At 39.2% G+C, this 14024-nt stretch overlaps 1 protein-coding gene across 1 annotated transcript in view; it reads right to left on the bottom strand.

Annotated features, from left to right (window-relative positions):
• Positions 1–14024, bottom strand: part of LOC137658801 (uncharacterized) — a 286791-nt gene that overhangs the window by 66942 nt on the left and 205825 nt on the right. The window contains exons 4-5 of the mRNA XM_068393849.1: positions 6722–6833; positions 1787–1860 (exon numbers count right to left, since the gene is read on the bottom strand). Coding sequence (XP_068249950.1) covers positions 1787–1860; positions 6722–6833 — 186 coding nt within the window. The remainder of the gene's footprint in view (positions 1–1786; positions 1861–6721; positions 6834–14024) is intronic.

Here is a 14024-nt window from a genome sequence, read left to right as displayed (position 1 = left end):
TGCGTCCATAAGGGAAGGCTGAGCGACTAAGCTGCTGCAAGTAGGAGCCCCAGCCGGCACCACAACCCGCCGGCAAGCGGCGAGATTGTAGGACGACGGCCAAAGGGTTGCGATAGTTATCACACCCCTAAGAAACTCTGTTCCAATATCTGTGCCGTCCTAGGCGGCAGGAGAATATCTATTCTCCAACCTAGGGTCTGCCAATATAGTTGAGGGGCCGGCGACAGACTTGCCGCCTCCTCTCAATATAGTAGAAACAGAGTTCCAGTGCCGGCACCATCCTAGGCGGCAGAAGAATGTCTATTCTTCAGCCTAGGGTCTGCGAGCACAGGACTAGTCTTCTAGACAGCAGGGAGAAGGTGGCAGCATCATGCAACCACTTCAAGTGCGGCCTAGGGAGGTCTAGCCTCCTATGCCGGCAGCTAGCCTGGCAGGGGAACGACTATTCACCCTGCCGGCCAGCCGCCGGAAAGACTATATACTCTGAGGTTCTGACCGAAACCCAAAGCCTGCTATCTGCCGGCCAAGGGAAGAGACAGAAAACGCTAGCCAAATCAAGCCGGATTGTCTACTCAATGGCAAGACTAGGCTAGAGTTGTAGCCTAAGGGTACACTCAGAGGGAAGAAGGGATTACCCTTATATCTCCACTGGAGAAGAGTATCGGTTCATATTATAATTCTAGGAGATATCTATCTCTGCCTGAATTGATAAAACGATACACGAGGGTAAACCAGGAACATGTATGAAAGTATACTAAAGCCACTAGGCTACTAGCCTAGCGGCGGGTGAGATCGACTACCTTAATCGCCGAAACTCTCTCGTATACAATTGCAGAGGAAAAGGAATATATATGCAATCAAATATCTTGCATGTATAAATTGCCTAACTAGCTTCATTTATAATTGTTATTACACTAGGAATGTCTATTATATCATGCATGAAAGTAAACTAAAACGCATAGGCTAGGAAGCCTAGCACAAGCAAGGTTCGGTTACTTAAATCGCCGAAATTATCAAGAATACAATCGGCATATAAATAACTTCCTAGCAATGAAGACTGAATAGCTTCGAAATATTCATGCTATTAATACCGGGAAAGTCGTTCAGGCTAACTAAATAACTCATGCGTTATGAACGACAGCGCCCATGGCGCCTCCAGTTAAGTCCAAGGCTCCCTCACTTAATTTAACCTAATTTCACTGTGGCGCAGGAGCTAAAATTTATACAATGTAAAGATCAAATACTCAACTTTCCAGAGGCAGAAGAGGCTGGAGATTGCATGATATCCGCAAAAAAAAACAAATCGTAACGAGAGATAGCCAGGAAAACACCGAGAGATACCGCTACACTTATAGGAATAAACATGGCGGCGACGTACAGCGCCATCTGGATACTCAAAGTAGTAAGGGAGTAAGGGTAACCTTGATATTGGCTCCCCTTCAAATTTTGCCACTTTCCCCCTCGAAGCGAAAACGCTATTCGGGGTGAAGATTGCTATGTGTCGTATCAAGATATACGTCCCCTGATTTATGCGATATCCTTAAGAGAAATTTTAAGGATATTCGTGCCAGGAGTTAGAATTCTGGAGACCTAAAGGTAAATTCTCTGGGAATATCACTGTAGTCAAATATACCCTAGGAAGCTACTTATAGGAACCTTCCATTAGGACGACATGGCCTGAGCCCAAAAATGTACAATATACATAATTCCCTAAAACTAATTTTTTATTAAATAATGGCAAAAAACAACTTGCACACAAACCACATTGACACATGAAACTACTTACCATCCAAATTATGAGCCTTCATATAATATCCCTTAGGCTCACATTTTCCGCTGGTAACATTGGCAAAGTAAGATCTGAAATGACAAAAGAAAGCATAAGAACCATGAAAGTAAGAATCATTACAAAACACTGACAATAAAATTCAAAACATTTCTTTTCCAACATTTCCTTTTCACGTGAGAGAAAGGTTATTGTCATGGGTAGACATAATACTTTTAAAAGATGTTTAAAAGACAAAAATATCTATTCCCAGTGTGAGCAGCGAGGCGAGATATGATTCGACTGTGGCCCTGCTTGGGCAATCCTGTCATCTCTTCATTTTCATCAGCATTTTGAAAGTAAACCAAGCCTCGCCGTGAGCGCCTGCCGTGATAAGGGATCTGTCCTGCTTTGACCAAGATGTCATTGTCTTAATTAGTGGAGTCAGCATATTTTGAGAAACCGAGCCCGAGGAAAATCCTTGTTTAGGATATATATCATCATGGAAGGACACGTGCTGCCTCTTGTTACGACTTAACACGTGGTCCAGATTGCATAAAAAATTTCTTCTAGAAGCTTCCATGGCGTGATCGAAGTGGGCATTTTTGAGGAAGCCAATAGAGATGCAGAATTGTTAAAAAGAATGCCTGCTATGGAGATGACCACTGCAAACTGTAATTAACTCCGCCCATACATGGGTATATAAACTTCAAGAAGAGATTGTCCAAGAGAGATAGGACAGGACATAAGACAAGAGAGGAACTATGATCCAATGTCCTAGTGAGATAAGAAACAGAAAAGACCAGAAGTCTGATAGAGCCAGATTCTAACCTTCCCTTCAGACAACAAAAACCTATCTCCAAAAGATCCTGCTATGGCCGAGAAGAAGAGACAAATTGAAGCAGCCAGCCCTACCTGCTTGTGGCAAGAAGTAGCGAACACTGCTTGCAGCCTGCCTTCGTTCAACAGTATCATCGAATCCTTGGAAGACGATCTCTGATGTCCCTTCTTGATGCCACCCCTTTTGTGACGTCTTTGAATCCGGTCATCGTGCCAGTTTCATCTGAACTTCAGCCGCCCTTCTGCAACGTTCTCAAGCCTTACTTCAACAGTATCATCGAATTCTTGGAAGAAGATCTCTGATGTCCCGTCTTGATGCCACCCTTTTTGTGACGTCTTCGAATCCGGTCATCGTGCCAGTTTCATCTGAACTTCAACCGCCCTTCTGCAACGTTCTCAAGCCTGAAGTCTCCGTACCAGCATTGTCTCAGCAGCTGCAGAAAACTATCCCTTAAGTATTTCTACCTTACTGACTGTTCCCCTTTTCTGTTGGTGATTGATTGGTTTGATTTGTCAGTTAAGTAACCAAAGAAGTAACATTGATTTTCTTTGAGTTTGTGAATAAACGTGTTGTTTTCTCGTGAGTTTCTTTTTATATTCATTTCCCATATTTAATTGGTTGTTTTTGACATTTATTTTACTTATTAAAAGAACTTGTAATGATTTTAAGATCATAACAGTTATATAACAAGTGCTCTGGATTCATTTTACTCAAAGTAGGGTATAAACACATTTAATAGGCATTTAATTTCCCTACAAATACCCAGGAAACACTCTTTACCTGTATCTATAACTGCATTCAGATCCAGATACTGGGATTACCACTCTCTTCAATTTCTCCCTGTAATGCCAGAAGAGCTGATTGGGGGTGCCACTGGGCAAACCTATCACAAGCCAATAAACTTCAAAGGCCTGCCCATAATCGGTATTGGGTAACCCTGTATCGTAACACCTGAAGATTCGAAATTAATTCGTTCCGAAGTGGTTTTCGTTTCGTGACCCCACTTGGAAGTGGGAAAAGATGTAGACAAAGAAGAAGAAGTAGTCTCCGATCGGTAACAGACAATATTGATTGACTGTTACTATGCCCTGTGAGGACGATGAGGTTATATCTCATAAGGATGAGAAGAACTCGACCCTAGATCATCAAGCTGTTCGTCAGCACGGGGAACACCAAGAGGAGAATCACGAAGAACTCGATCTCCTCTTGGATCAGGCGAGTAATAGAAAGGGCACGGGCCTCAGACACCTCGACGACAGGTAGACGTCCCCGTGCCCATGTCAGGGGAGTATTCCAAAGAATTTTTCAGTTCAGCAGGTAGAAACATCAATCAATGTTCACCTCCAGCTACCTGCAAGACATAAACCACAGGAGCTTAGACATATTCTCAATAGGTCCTGTGGTGGTTGCTCATAACAGGATCTAAACACCTCAGCTCCCTTGTGGGATAAGTATCAGAGGTTCGAGGGCAGAGGTTACCCACGAAATAAGTGCAGGATGAATGTGGCAGTGACTGGCCATTTCCTAATTCATCTTCCCCTCTATTGGGGTGTAGCATTCGGGGAACCCTGCACAGCTGATCTCGTTCTTCTGTGGATGATTTTCACACTCTTTGGACAACCTCATATACATATATATGTTATGTCCCGGTCCTCCTGTCAGGGGAGGTGGGAAGAAATATACATAAGTAGAGGGCACGGCCAGAATAGCTATGATGTATGTTCCCACAGATTAATTCCTTATTCTCCAGCAATGATTGCCCAGGCCATTATCCTGCAAGGATAATGTGGTGCAGGATCCCTCAAGGTATCATTAGGCCTATACAGAGGCCATCACGGGCCAGTTGCCAGCCAGTTTGTTTGGACTTCCACCCACCTAAAGGTGAGTCTCCTCAGTAAAGAGTGGAAGGTTTGTATTTTGCACAGGAACAAATGACAAATTTGGAAGGAATTTATATTGTTCCTGGCAATACAAAACTGGAGCTCTTTACACATACTGACCCGCCAGCACCAATCCCCTGAAAGTCCTGCCGCAATTACAAAAGTGACGGTTAGTGGCTAGTCCTGGTGTGAGTGGGATGGTTAACCTACCCCGCTCTCCCCCTCCACTAACTAGCGGTGGGTAGTTACACCCTGACAAAAAGTTTATCGGCTGGTTTCAGCTTCGCCGAAATAATACTCCACAGTAAAGAGCTCCAGGTTTGTATTGCTAGGAAAAATGCAAATTACTTCCAAATTTATTATATTGCCTTTGTCTAAAGTTTCCTTACCAATTCCCTTACAACGTGTTTCACTTAGGGCCAAGATATCCAAACTATATTTCATAAATTCATTCTAGACTTGCTGTAACTTCTCAATCTGATTCATGACTCTAACATTCCAATTACAGTACCTATTTTCAATTTTTTTTTAGCCCCTGCTAGGCCCGGGACTGGGGACCATTCTGTTATCTTCTCTTTCCATGACTGACTAAATCCATAGAGGATTCATTGGCTGGATACATCAAAGGATAGCCAGTTCCTTGTGATGCGCAGTGTCTATCTAACCAAGGCAAGTGACCCCTGCCGGTCCCTACTAATTCTAGTACGACCAACCGGCAGGCTTTGGGAGTAAAAGACAAAGAGACAGTTTGTCCTTCGCCTTAAACCCAATCCATCACCCTGCTGCCAGTGACTTCATCGAGATTTGAGGGGGCATTTCCTCCACACCCAAAGCTCTCATCACTCCATCAAGTTGCTCATCCGCTGATACGAGTATAACCATTGGCAAACATGGATAGCTAAGATATATTGCCTAGTACGGTACTACTGCCTAGCACAGTACTTTAAAAAACCGAAAATCGTTTTATTGTCTCTATGTATGCAGAATCATATCGTACATGCTCTCCAGAAGTTTCAGCCAATTATTTTCACAAATAATGAAGATAGAGCGCTCTTTAAATGATGACATCATTCTTACTGCGTCATCTGCATGACTGAGTTTGTCAGAATCGTCTTTGTGTGTTTATTTTTGCATATATATAGAGATTTTTTCACTTATGTTTCGAAATCTCTTGTGTCTGGCAGAGATGGAAGGAATTGGTAGAGGGTAGGCTAATACATACTAAGATCTACGAGAAAACCAGCCAGTTTCCAAAGACGTATAGAAATTCATGCATGTGTGTTTGTCTACCTGATGTTCATATGTTCTGTACATTGTGCTTTCACAATATCCTTGTGACTTTAGAGCAATGCCAATGTTACCTAAGGTCACAGAAAGAACAAAGAGAAAGCAAAGAGTAACAAAAAAGAACCAAGAAGAGAGGGAAACATGAAAAAGAGTACAAAGCTGGAACATTCTTACTAAACCTCTGGCAACAATGAGAGGCAGCTGGCAACTCATACGCCCTTACACCAAGTGTATTAGTAAACTTGGGGTTTAAATACCTATTTTACGGAGCTTCCATGTAGGAATAAACAATAGAAGTACAAAGTAAGGTCATCATAATATTATTTTGATTTTTCTAAGAAAAAGTGAGAATTTATAGCAAATCTTTGGGAGCTTATAATGCAAAAACATACTTATTCACACTAAAGTAAATTTTTCTCACGTATTCATTGTTCAAAATTAGAGAAAAAGAAATAATTGAAAAGAGGAATAAAAATCCTACAATTTTTTGTAACAATTTTGATTTTCCCTTTTCTCTTTTTTTCATGATTTTTTTACGTCTAGCCGAAGAAAATTGAGAAAAAAAAATATTAATAAAAGAAATAGGAAAATCGAAAATCTGTCACAGAATTATTTGGTTTATAAAGAAGTTTTGATGGTACGATTTTCAATATAGATGGTGTCATATTAGTGAAGAAACATGTACCTTTTTTTTTTTTATAAATCATGATTTTTGCTAATAAATCAAAAAGTTTTTTTATATGATGAAGGTATTATAAATGCCTAAAATATATAGAAATTGTGTACTGTATTTTGAATCATTAGGAAAAAAATACAGGACATAAAGGACGGTCCCCTTAAGTGTAGGAACAATTATGTTAAATACAGTAAAAAAATTATTTTCATTATATCTATGCACACATTTTCCAGATAGAAAAAAGCAGCAGAAAATTCGTAACCTATACTTACTCAAAACAAACACAAATGCCATCCTTGCAAAAGCTATTTCCATTAACGTCACATGATTTAACAGTGCCATTCTCTGGGATATAGCATCTCTCCAGTACTTTCTGGTGCGAGGCTGCAATGAATAGTAAGAGGGGTATATTCAACAAATCTCAATGTTCCAACAACCTGAGTTTTAGTTTCTTTGCCTAGATTTATCTGCTCAGGACTTACTGTGTTCTTAAATCAATTAATAAGTTTTGTGAAATTAAAAGCTGTTAAGATAATCTGTAATCTTCTTAAATTTAAAAACCTGAGATCTTTGAATAGGAGTGCTGTATGTCTTTAGTATGAACTGGAATGGCCATTGAATCTTTAACAAGGTATGTACAGTAGTTAGTGGGAGGTAGGTGGAGGGAGACACATGTCTGCCCAACTGTACCATGCAGCTTTTAACTCTTAACTTCCTTCTCTCAAACACTCTTCCAAATTCTGTCACAAACCGGCCAAGCTTCTCTTCCGCGTCTGCAACCAGTACAGTATCATCCGCAAACAACAAATGATTTACCTCCCATTCATGGTCATTCTCGTCTACCAGTTTTAATCCTTGTCCATGCACTCGAGTATTCACCTCTCTCACCACTCCATCAACATACAAGTTAAACAACCACGGCGACATCACACATACCTGTCTCAGCCCCAACCTCACCGGAAACCAATCGTTCACTTCATTTCCTATCCTAACACATGCTTTACTACCTTTGTAGAAACTTTTCACTGCTTGCAACAACCTTCCACCAACTCCATATAACCTCATCACATTCCACATTGCTTCCCTATCAAATCTATCATACGCTTTCTCCAGATCCATAAACGCAACTTACACCTCCTTACCTTTTGCTAAATATTTCTCGCATATCTGCCTAACTAAAAATCTGATTCACACAACCCCTACCTCTTCTAAAACCAACCTGTACCTCTAAGATTGCATTCTTTGTTTTATCCTTAATCCTATTAATCAGTACTCTACCATACACTTTTCCCACCACACTCAACAAACTAATACCCCTTGAATTACAACACTCATGCACATCTCCCTTACCCTTATATAGTGGTACAATACACGCACAAACCAAATCTACTGGTACCATTGAAAACACAAAACACATATCAAACAATCTCACCAACCATTCAAGTACAGTCACACCTCCTTCCTTCAACATCTCAGCTCTCACACCATCCATACCAGATGCTTTTCCTACTCTCGTTTCATCTAGTGCTCTCCTCACTTCCTCTCTTGTAATCTCTCTCTCATTCTCATCTCCCATCACCGGCACCTTAACACCTGCAACAGCAATTATATCTGCCTCCCTATTATCTTCAACATTCAGTAAACTTTCAAAATATTCCGCCCACCTTTTCCTTGCCTCCTCTCCTTTTAACAAACTTCCATTTCCATCTTTCACTGTCTCTTCAATTCTTGAACCAGCCTTCCTTACTCTCTTCACTTCTTTCCAAAACTTCTTATTCTCTTCATATGAATGACCCAATCCCTGGCCCCACCTCAGGTCAGCTGCCCTCTTTGCCTCACTTACCTTGCGCTTTACTTCCACATTTTTCTCTCTATACCTTTCATACTTCTCTACACTATTACTCAGCAGCCATTATTCAAAAGCCCTCTTTTTCTCTTCCACTTTTACCTTCACTCCTTCATTCCACCATTCACTGCCCTTCCTCATGCTGCCTACAACAAACTTCTTGCCACACACATCACTTGCAATCCCAACAAAATTTTCTTTTAATAACTTTCACTCCTCCTCTAAATTACCAGTTTCTCTTACTTTCACTTCGTCATATGCCATTTTCAACCTTTCTTGATATTTACTTTTTACTCCCAGTTTTATTAGCTCTTCAACCCTTACTAGCTCCCTTTTACATCCACCTATTCTATTCCCCCACTCTTTTGCTACAACTAATTTTCCTTCCACAAAAAAATGATCAGATATACCATTAGCCATACCCCTAAACACGTGCACGTCTTTCAATCTTCAAAACATTCTTTTAGTTATCAACACATAATCCATTAACGCACTTTCTACCACTCTTCCATTTGCCACTCTTACCCATGTATACTTATTTTTATCTTTCTTTTTGAAAAAGCTAGAACTTATCACCATCTCTTGCTCAACACACATATCTACCAGACTCTCACCACTCTCATTTTCACCTGGTACGCCATACTTCCCAATGACACCTTCTACCTCTCCAGCGCCCACTCTAGCATTCAAGTCACCCATGACAACTACATAATTCCTTCTACCCAGTCCTTCTACACACCTAGTTAAATCATTCCAGAACTCATTTCGCTCTTCTTCACTTTTCTCACAACCTGGCCCATACGCACTGACAAACGCCCAACATTCCCTACCCAACCTAACCCTTACCCACATTAACCTAGATGATATCTCCTTCCATTCCACTACTTTATCTGTCATCCATTCACTCAGCAATAAAGCCACATCTTCTCTTGCTCTTCCCCTTTCAATCCCAGACATTTCACCAAACATCACTTCACCTTTCCCTTTTATCTTTGTCTCACACAAAGCCAATATATCTATCCTTCTATTCCTAAACATACTTCCAATCTCACATCTTTTACTCTCTATCGTACTACATCCATGCACATTCAAACACCCCAAAACTAGAGTGCAGGGAGCAACAACATTAGAATAGATCTTTCATGTATAAACTATAAAGAGGAAGAAAAATAAAATAGAATAGTGTGTATGAGTGTACCCTGAGGTATAGAGGCTATGGCACTACCTAAGAGTAAAAAACAATGGTTTGATTTCAGATTGTACTTCTAGAAGAGCTGCTTACCATAGCTAATGAGTCTCTTCTATACTTGCCAAGGAAAATAGCCACTGAAAAAATTACATTGCAGTAGTTAACTCTTTGAGCAAAGAGAAGTTATTTGGTCATCTCAGTGTTGTAAAGTGTATGAAAAAAGAGGAAAATGTAAAAAGAATAGGCCAGACTATTCGGTGTGCGTGCAGGCAAAGGTAAAATGAGTCGTAACCAAAGAAAGAGATCCAATGTAGTACAGTCTGGTCAGTCAAACAGATACAATAACTCTAGCAGTATTATCTCAAAGGGTGCCTGGTGTACAAGCCTTTAGGGCCATGGCCATTAGAGATTTAAGGGAAAGTCAATACTAGGACATAGGATGCTTATCTTTCTTTAAGAGGGATAATGTCAGAAGCATTGGACCACAAATCAAGACTGATTTGTAAAGATGATGGAGGAGTTATTTCTCAGCAGAGGGCAGTCAAATGGAAAGATGCTCAGTTGCATAAATGACCAATGTTAATTGAAGGACCAGCAAGTAATGATTGTGGCTGCTACATCCCTTCCAGAGGAGAACAAGAAAAGATAGAAGGGCCACGAATTTCACCTTTCCACAAGATCTATACCAAACATGTTACCTTGGACGAGATACATATTTTCCCCATGCAAGGCTGGGAGATTCTACATAGCTACTGATCAGCCACCATAAGACTACCTTTTGGTAAAAAGTGCCCCAACAGGTAATCCGGGTGGATAGACAGGTATAAACTCACGAGTTCTTCCTTAAGATCACAGACATCTGCACTAACCTCAGGTGCCTCTGTCATCACAACCCACACGGCTAGAAAGAAAATAAACAGGGTGCTTCCTCTAAGTCCTGCAAGTACTAAAGTAGGGTGCGACACTCATTCAAGGAATAATGAATCCTGCAACGTAGCAGCTTGGCCCTCCAGAACCTCATGCATCTCAGTCAAGTATCTGCAGGACGGATAGGCTCAAGCAGGAACTGGGTCTTTGTAATGTCCCCTTACTAGAAAGGAGGAGAATCCTCACCCCTCCGTAATTTACTAGATGAGAGAGCATACCCAACTATTGTACCTCTTGCCTAAGAAGAGAAAAGTCTTGAGATCTTTACTCTAAAATGTCCTCCTCAGGTAGCAGGGGGCATGTGCACCCAAGCCCTGAAGAAGAGGACCAACCAAACCCCCCAAAAAATAGATCCAAACTCTACCAAAGAGCTACTTCAGCAGAGGCAGAGGAGAAAGATTTTGATCTGCTTGAAATAGTTATAAACAACAAAATGAAACACAGTTGTTTTGTTATGAACTCCCAATTATTATTATTATTATCATTATTATTATTATTATTACTAGCCAAGCTACAACCCTAGTTGGAAAAGCAAGCCCAAGGGCTCCAATAGGAAAAAATAGCCCAGTGAGGAAAGGAAATAAGGAAATAAATAAATGATGAGAATAAATTAACAATAAATCATTCTAAAAACAGTAACAATGTCAAAACAGATCTGTCCTATATAAACAATTAACAACGTCAAAAACAGATATGTCATATATAAACTATAAAAAGATTCATGTCAGCCTGGTCAACATAAAAACATTTGCTCCAACTTTGAACTTTTGAAGTTCTACTGATTCAACTACCCGATTAGGAAGATCAATCCACAACTTGGTAACAGATGGAATAAAACTTCTAGAATACTGTGTAGTATTGAGCCTCATGATGGAGAAGGCCTGGCTATTAGAGTTAACTGCCTGCCTAGTATTACGAACAGGATAGAATTGTCCAGGGAGATCTGAATGTAAAGGATGGTCCGTTATGAAAAATCTTATGCAACACGCATAATGAATTAATTGAACGACGGTGCCAAAGATTAATATCTAGATCAGGAATAAGAAATTTAATAGACCGTAAGTTTCTGACCAACAAATTAAGATGAGAATCAGCAGCTGAACACCAGACAGGAGAACAATACTCAAAACAAGGTAGAATGAAAGAATTAATTCAGTTAACTACAGCTGATTTCACTAAATTTCACGTTAGTAAACAATTACCATAGTTGTTACAAAGGACATTATGTAGAATATGATTGATATATTATTAAATTTTACCCATTTTTACTATGGACAAAAGATTGGCAAGGAAATATATTGTTAAATTTATGCATCAAGCTGTAGCTGAAGCTGGGAAAATGAACTAAGCACAAGCTGTTTGGCATCGGGGAAAGCTGTGCCCAAAACTGGAGAAAAACAAAAAGAGAAATCAGTTAACGGTGTATTTGGTTTATGAAATGGTAAACCAAATTGCACAAAAACTACCTAACCTACAGAATAAGCAGAAAAAGTTAATAGTTTTGTAAGCTTTGAAATCCAGCACTGTAAAGCTAAAGACTGTAAATTCATTGTGCATCAGCAACATGGATGAAACCCCCATAAACCTCAAACGTAAATAAAATAAAGATAAAAGTATTTTTTACTTAAAACCACATATCTTTTAATGGTAAAATAAAAATGATAGTTCAAGTACTGTAATAATCGTTTCTTTCAGCAACTGAAAAAAAATCCTTTGGTAGTTTACCTTAATCATATACGGTTTTCTCAATCATCTTATAAACATTAACAATGATAAAGACGTATATTCCCTATGTTTTTATTTTGTAATACGATACAGATATGTGAATATTACGTGCATTACAGTATTATTGGATCCAGTCAAGTAAAATATCAGTTTCATCAAAATCAAACCAGAGCCAGTGTGTACCTCTACTTCTATTTGTTTCCTTTTCTTTAAATGCTTTAAGCAATGGTTTTCCATTTACTGTTTGTCTGATGTGTCTTACAAGTAAGGTGTTGAAAATATAAAATAAAAGTTACTACATTACTACATACAATAAGAAATCTTTCTCTCCTTTTATAATTTTATTAAACAAAAATTAAAATGAGAACATACAATAAGAACTGTTTTTCTCATTTGCTTATTTTTTTTTTTTTTTTTTATTTTCTATATTCCTATTTTCATTAATATTTTTACACCACAACATGCTTTATTCATCTAAATCTGATGAATGGAAGGGGAGGGTGCTCTGCTATCCACAACAGCTGATATCAGATGATCAGCTGTTATTGTTATTACTATTATTATTATTATTATTATTATTATTATTGATATCAAAAATTTTAATAAATTTTTATTTTTCCTAACATACTTACCGAGATCGGAGTTGTGGGGAATGAAAGTGATGGAGAGACAGAAATTGAATGTGTTTGAGATGAAGTGTCTAAGGAGTATGGCTGGTGTATCTCGAGTAGATAGGGTTAGGAACGAAGTAGTGAGGGTGAGAACGGGTGTAAGAAATGAGTTAGCAGCTAGAGTGGATATGTGTTGAGGTGGTTTGGCCATGTTGAGAGAATGGAAAATGGCTGTCTGCTAAAGAAGGTGATGAATGCAAGAGTAGATGAGAGAAGTACAAGAGGAAGGACAAGGTTTGGGTGGATGGATGGAGTGAAGGAAGCTCTGGGTGATAGATGTGAGAGTAATAATAATAATAATAATAATAATTCTTTATTTCCAATACTTACATTGGGTATTCCTAAAATATAAAGCTACAATTAGTAAAATCATCTTACAAATAGTTCAAATATTTGTTATTTTAGACATACAAAAGTTGTTTTAAGAATCAACAAATTGGCAAAAACTTTGTAATTGAAATAATTCAACAGTAATAAAAGAATATCATAAAATCAGAAAGTATTTACTTAGAATATAGTGAGTAAAAATTACTCTTGCTGAATATTGAAATACATTGTCATAGACCACATAAGTTGTATTAAAAACAACTCATGTACAAATAGTATTAAAATATAACACATAGTAATCAAATAAGCATGCTAGATTATAAGGAAATCTTAATTTGTAAATAAAAGCCATCTTATCCATAAATATTATCTAAAACTAATTCCAACATCTATAGAAGTACAGTAGTGCCTTCAAAAGTACTTTTAATAAGGCAATTAAGCATAAAGTTCTTACATTAATCGGGACCATTTAAAATTAGTTTCTTCAAGTGTACAGTAGAGTCCTGCAGTAGAGGGGCTTGAGTGTCCCAATGATGGGCTGGGCAATGGCGGTGGGGTAGTTTATCCACCCTGGCAGGCTCAACCATACCGCTAAGGCCAGTTCTGAGAGACCAGACCAAGACTGGACCCCTATAGGCCTTCTCCTTTATTTTAAGATAGGCAAAGGCTAGGAGAAGGAAAACTCCAAAATCAAACCAAACAAGACCCCAACGGCGGAGCTTCCCAGCACCGGCGGAAGAATGCAATGCCTGTCGGGCAGGCAACAAGGCGGGCCTTGACATAACAAGAACCCGGCAGCCCGATGCAACCAACATCGGAGAAGCCGCCTGTCTCATATGTCTTGAGCCGCGGTGAAAATGATGTGGGCCAAGTGTGTGTGCGTGGCCGTT

This window comes from Palaemon carinicauda, chromosome 19, assembly GCF_036898095.1.
Source record: "Palaemon carinicauda isolate YSFRI2023 chromosome 19, ASM3689809v2, whole genome shotgun sequence".
In the NCBI taxonomy this organism is placed as follows: Eukaryota; Metazoa; Arthropoda; class Malacostraca; order Decapoda; family Palaemonidae; genus Palaemon; species Palaemon carinicauda.
Note: the sequence above shows the minus strand (reverse complement) of the source record. Positions and strands in the feature narration are given on the sequence as shown.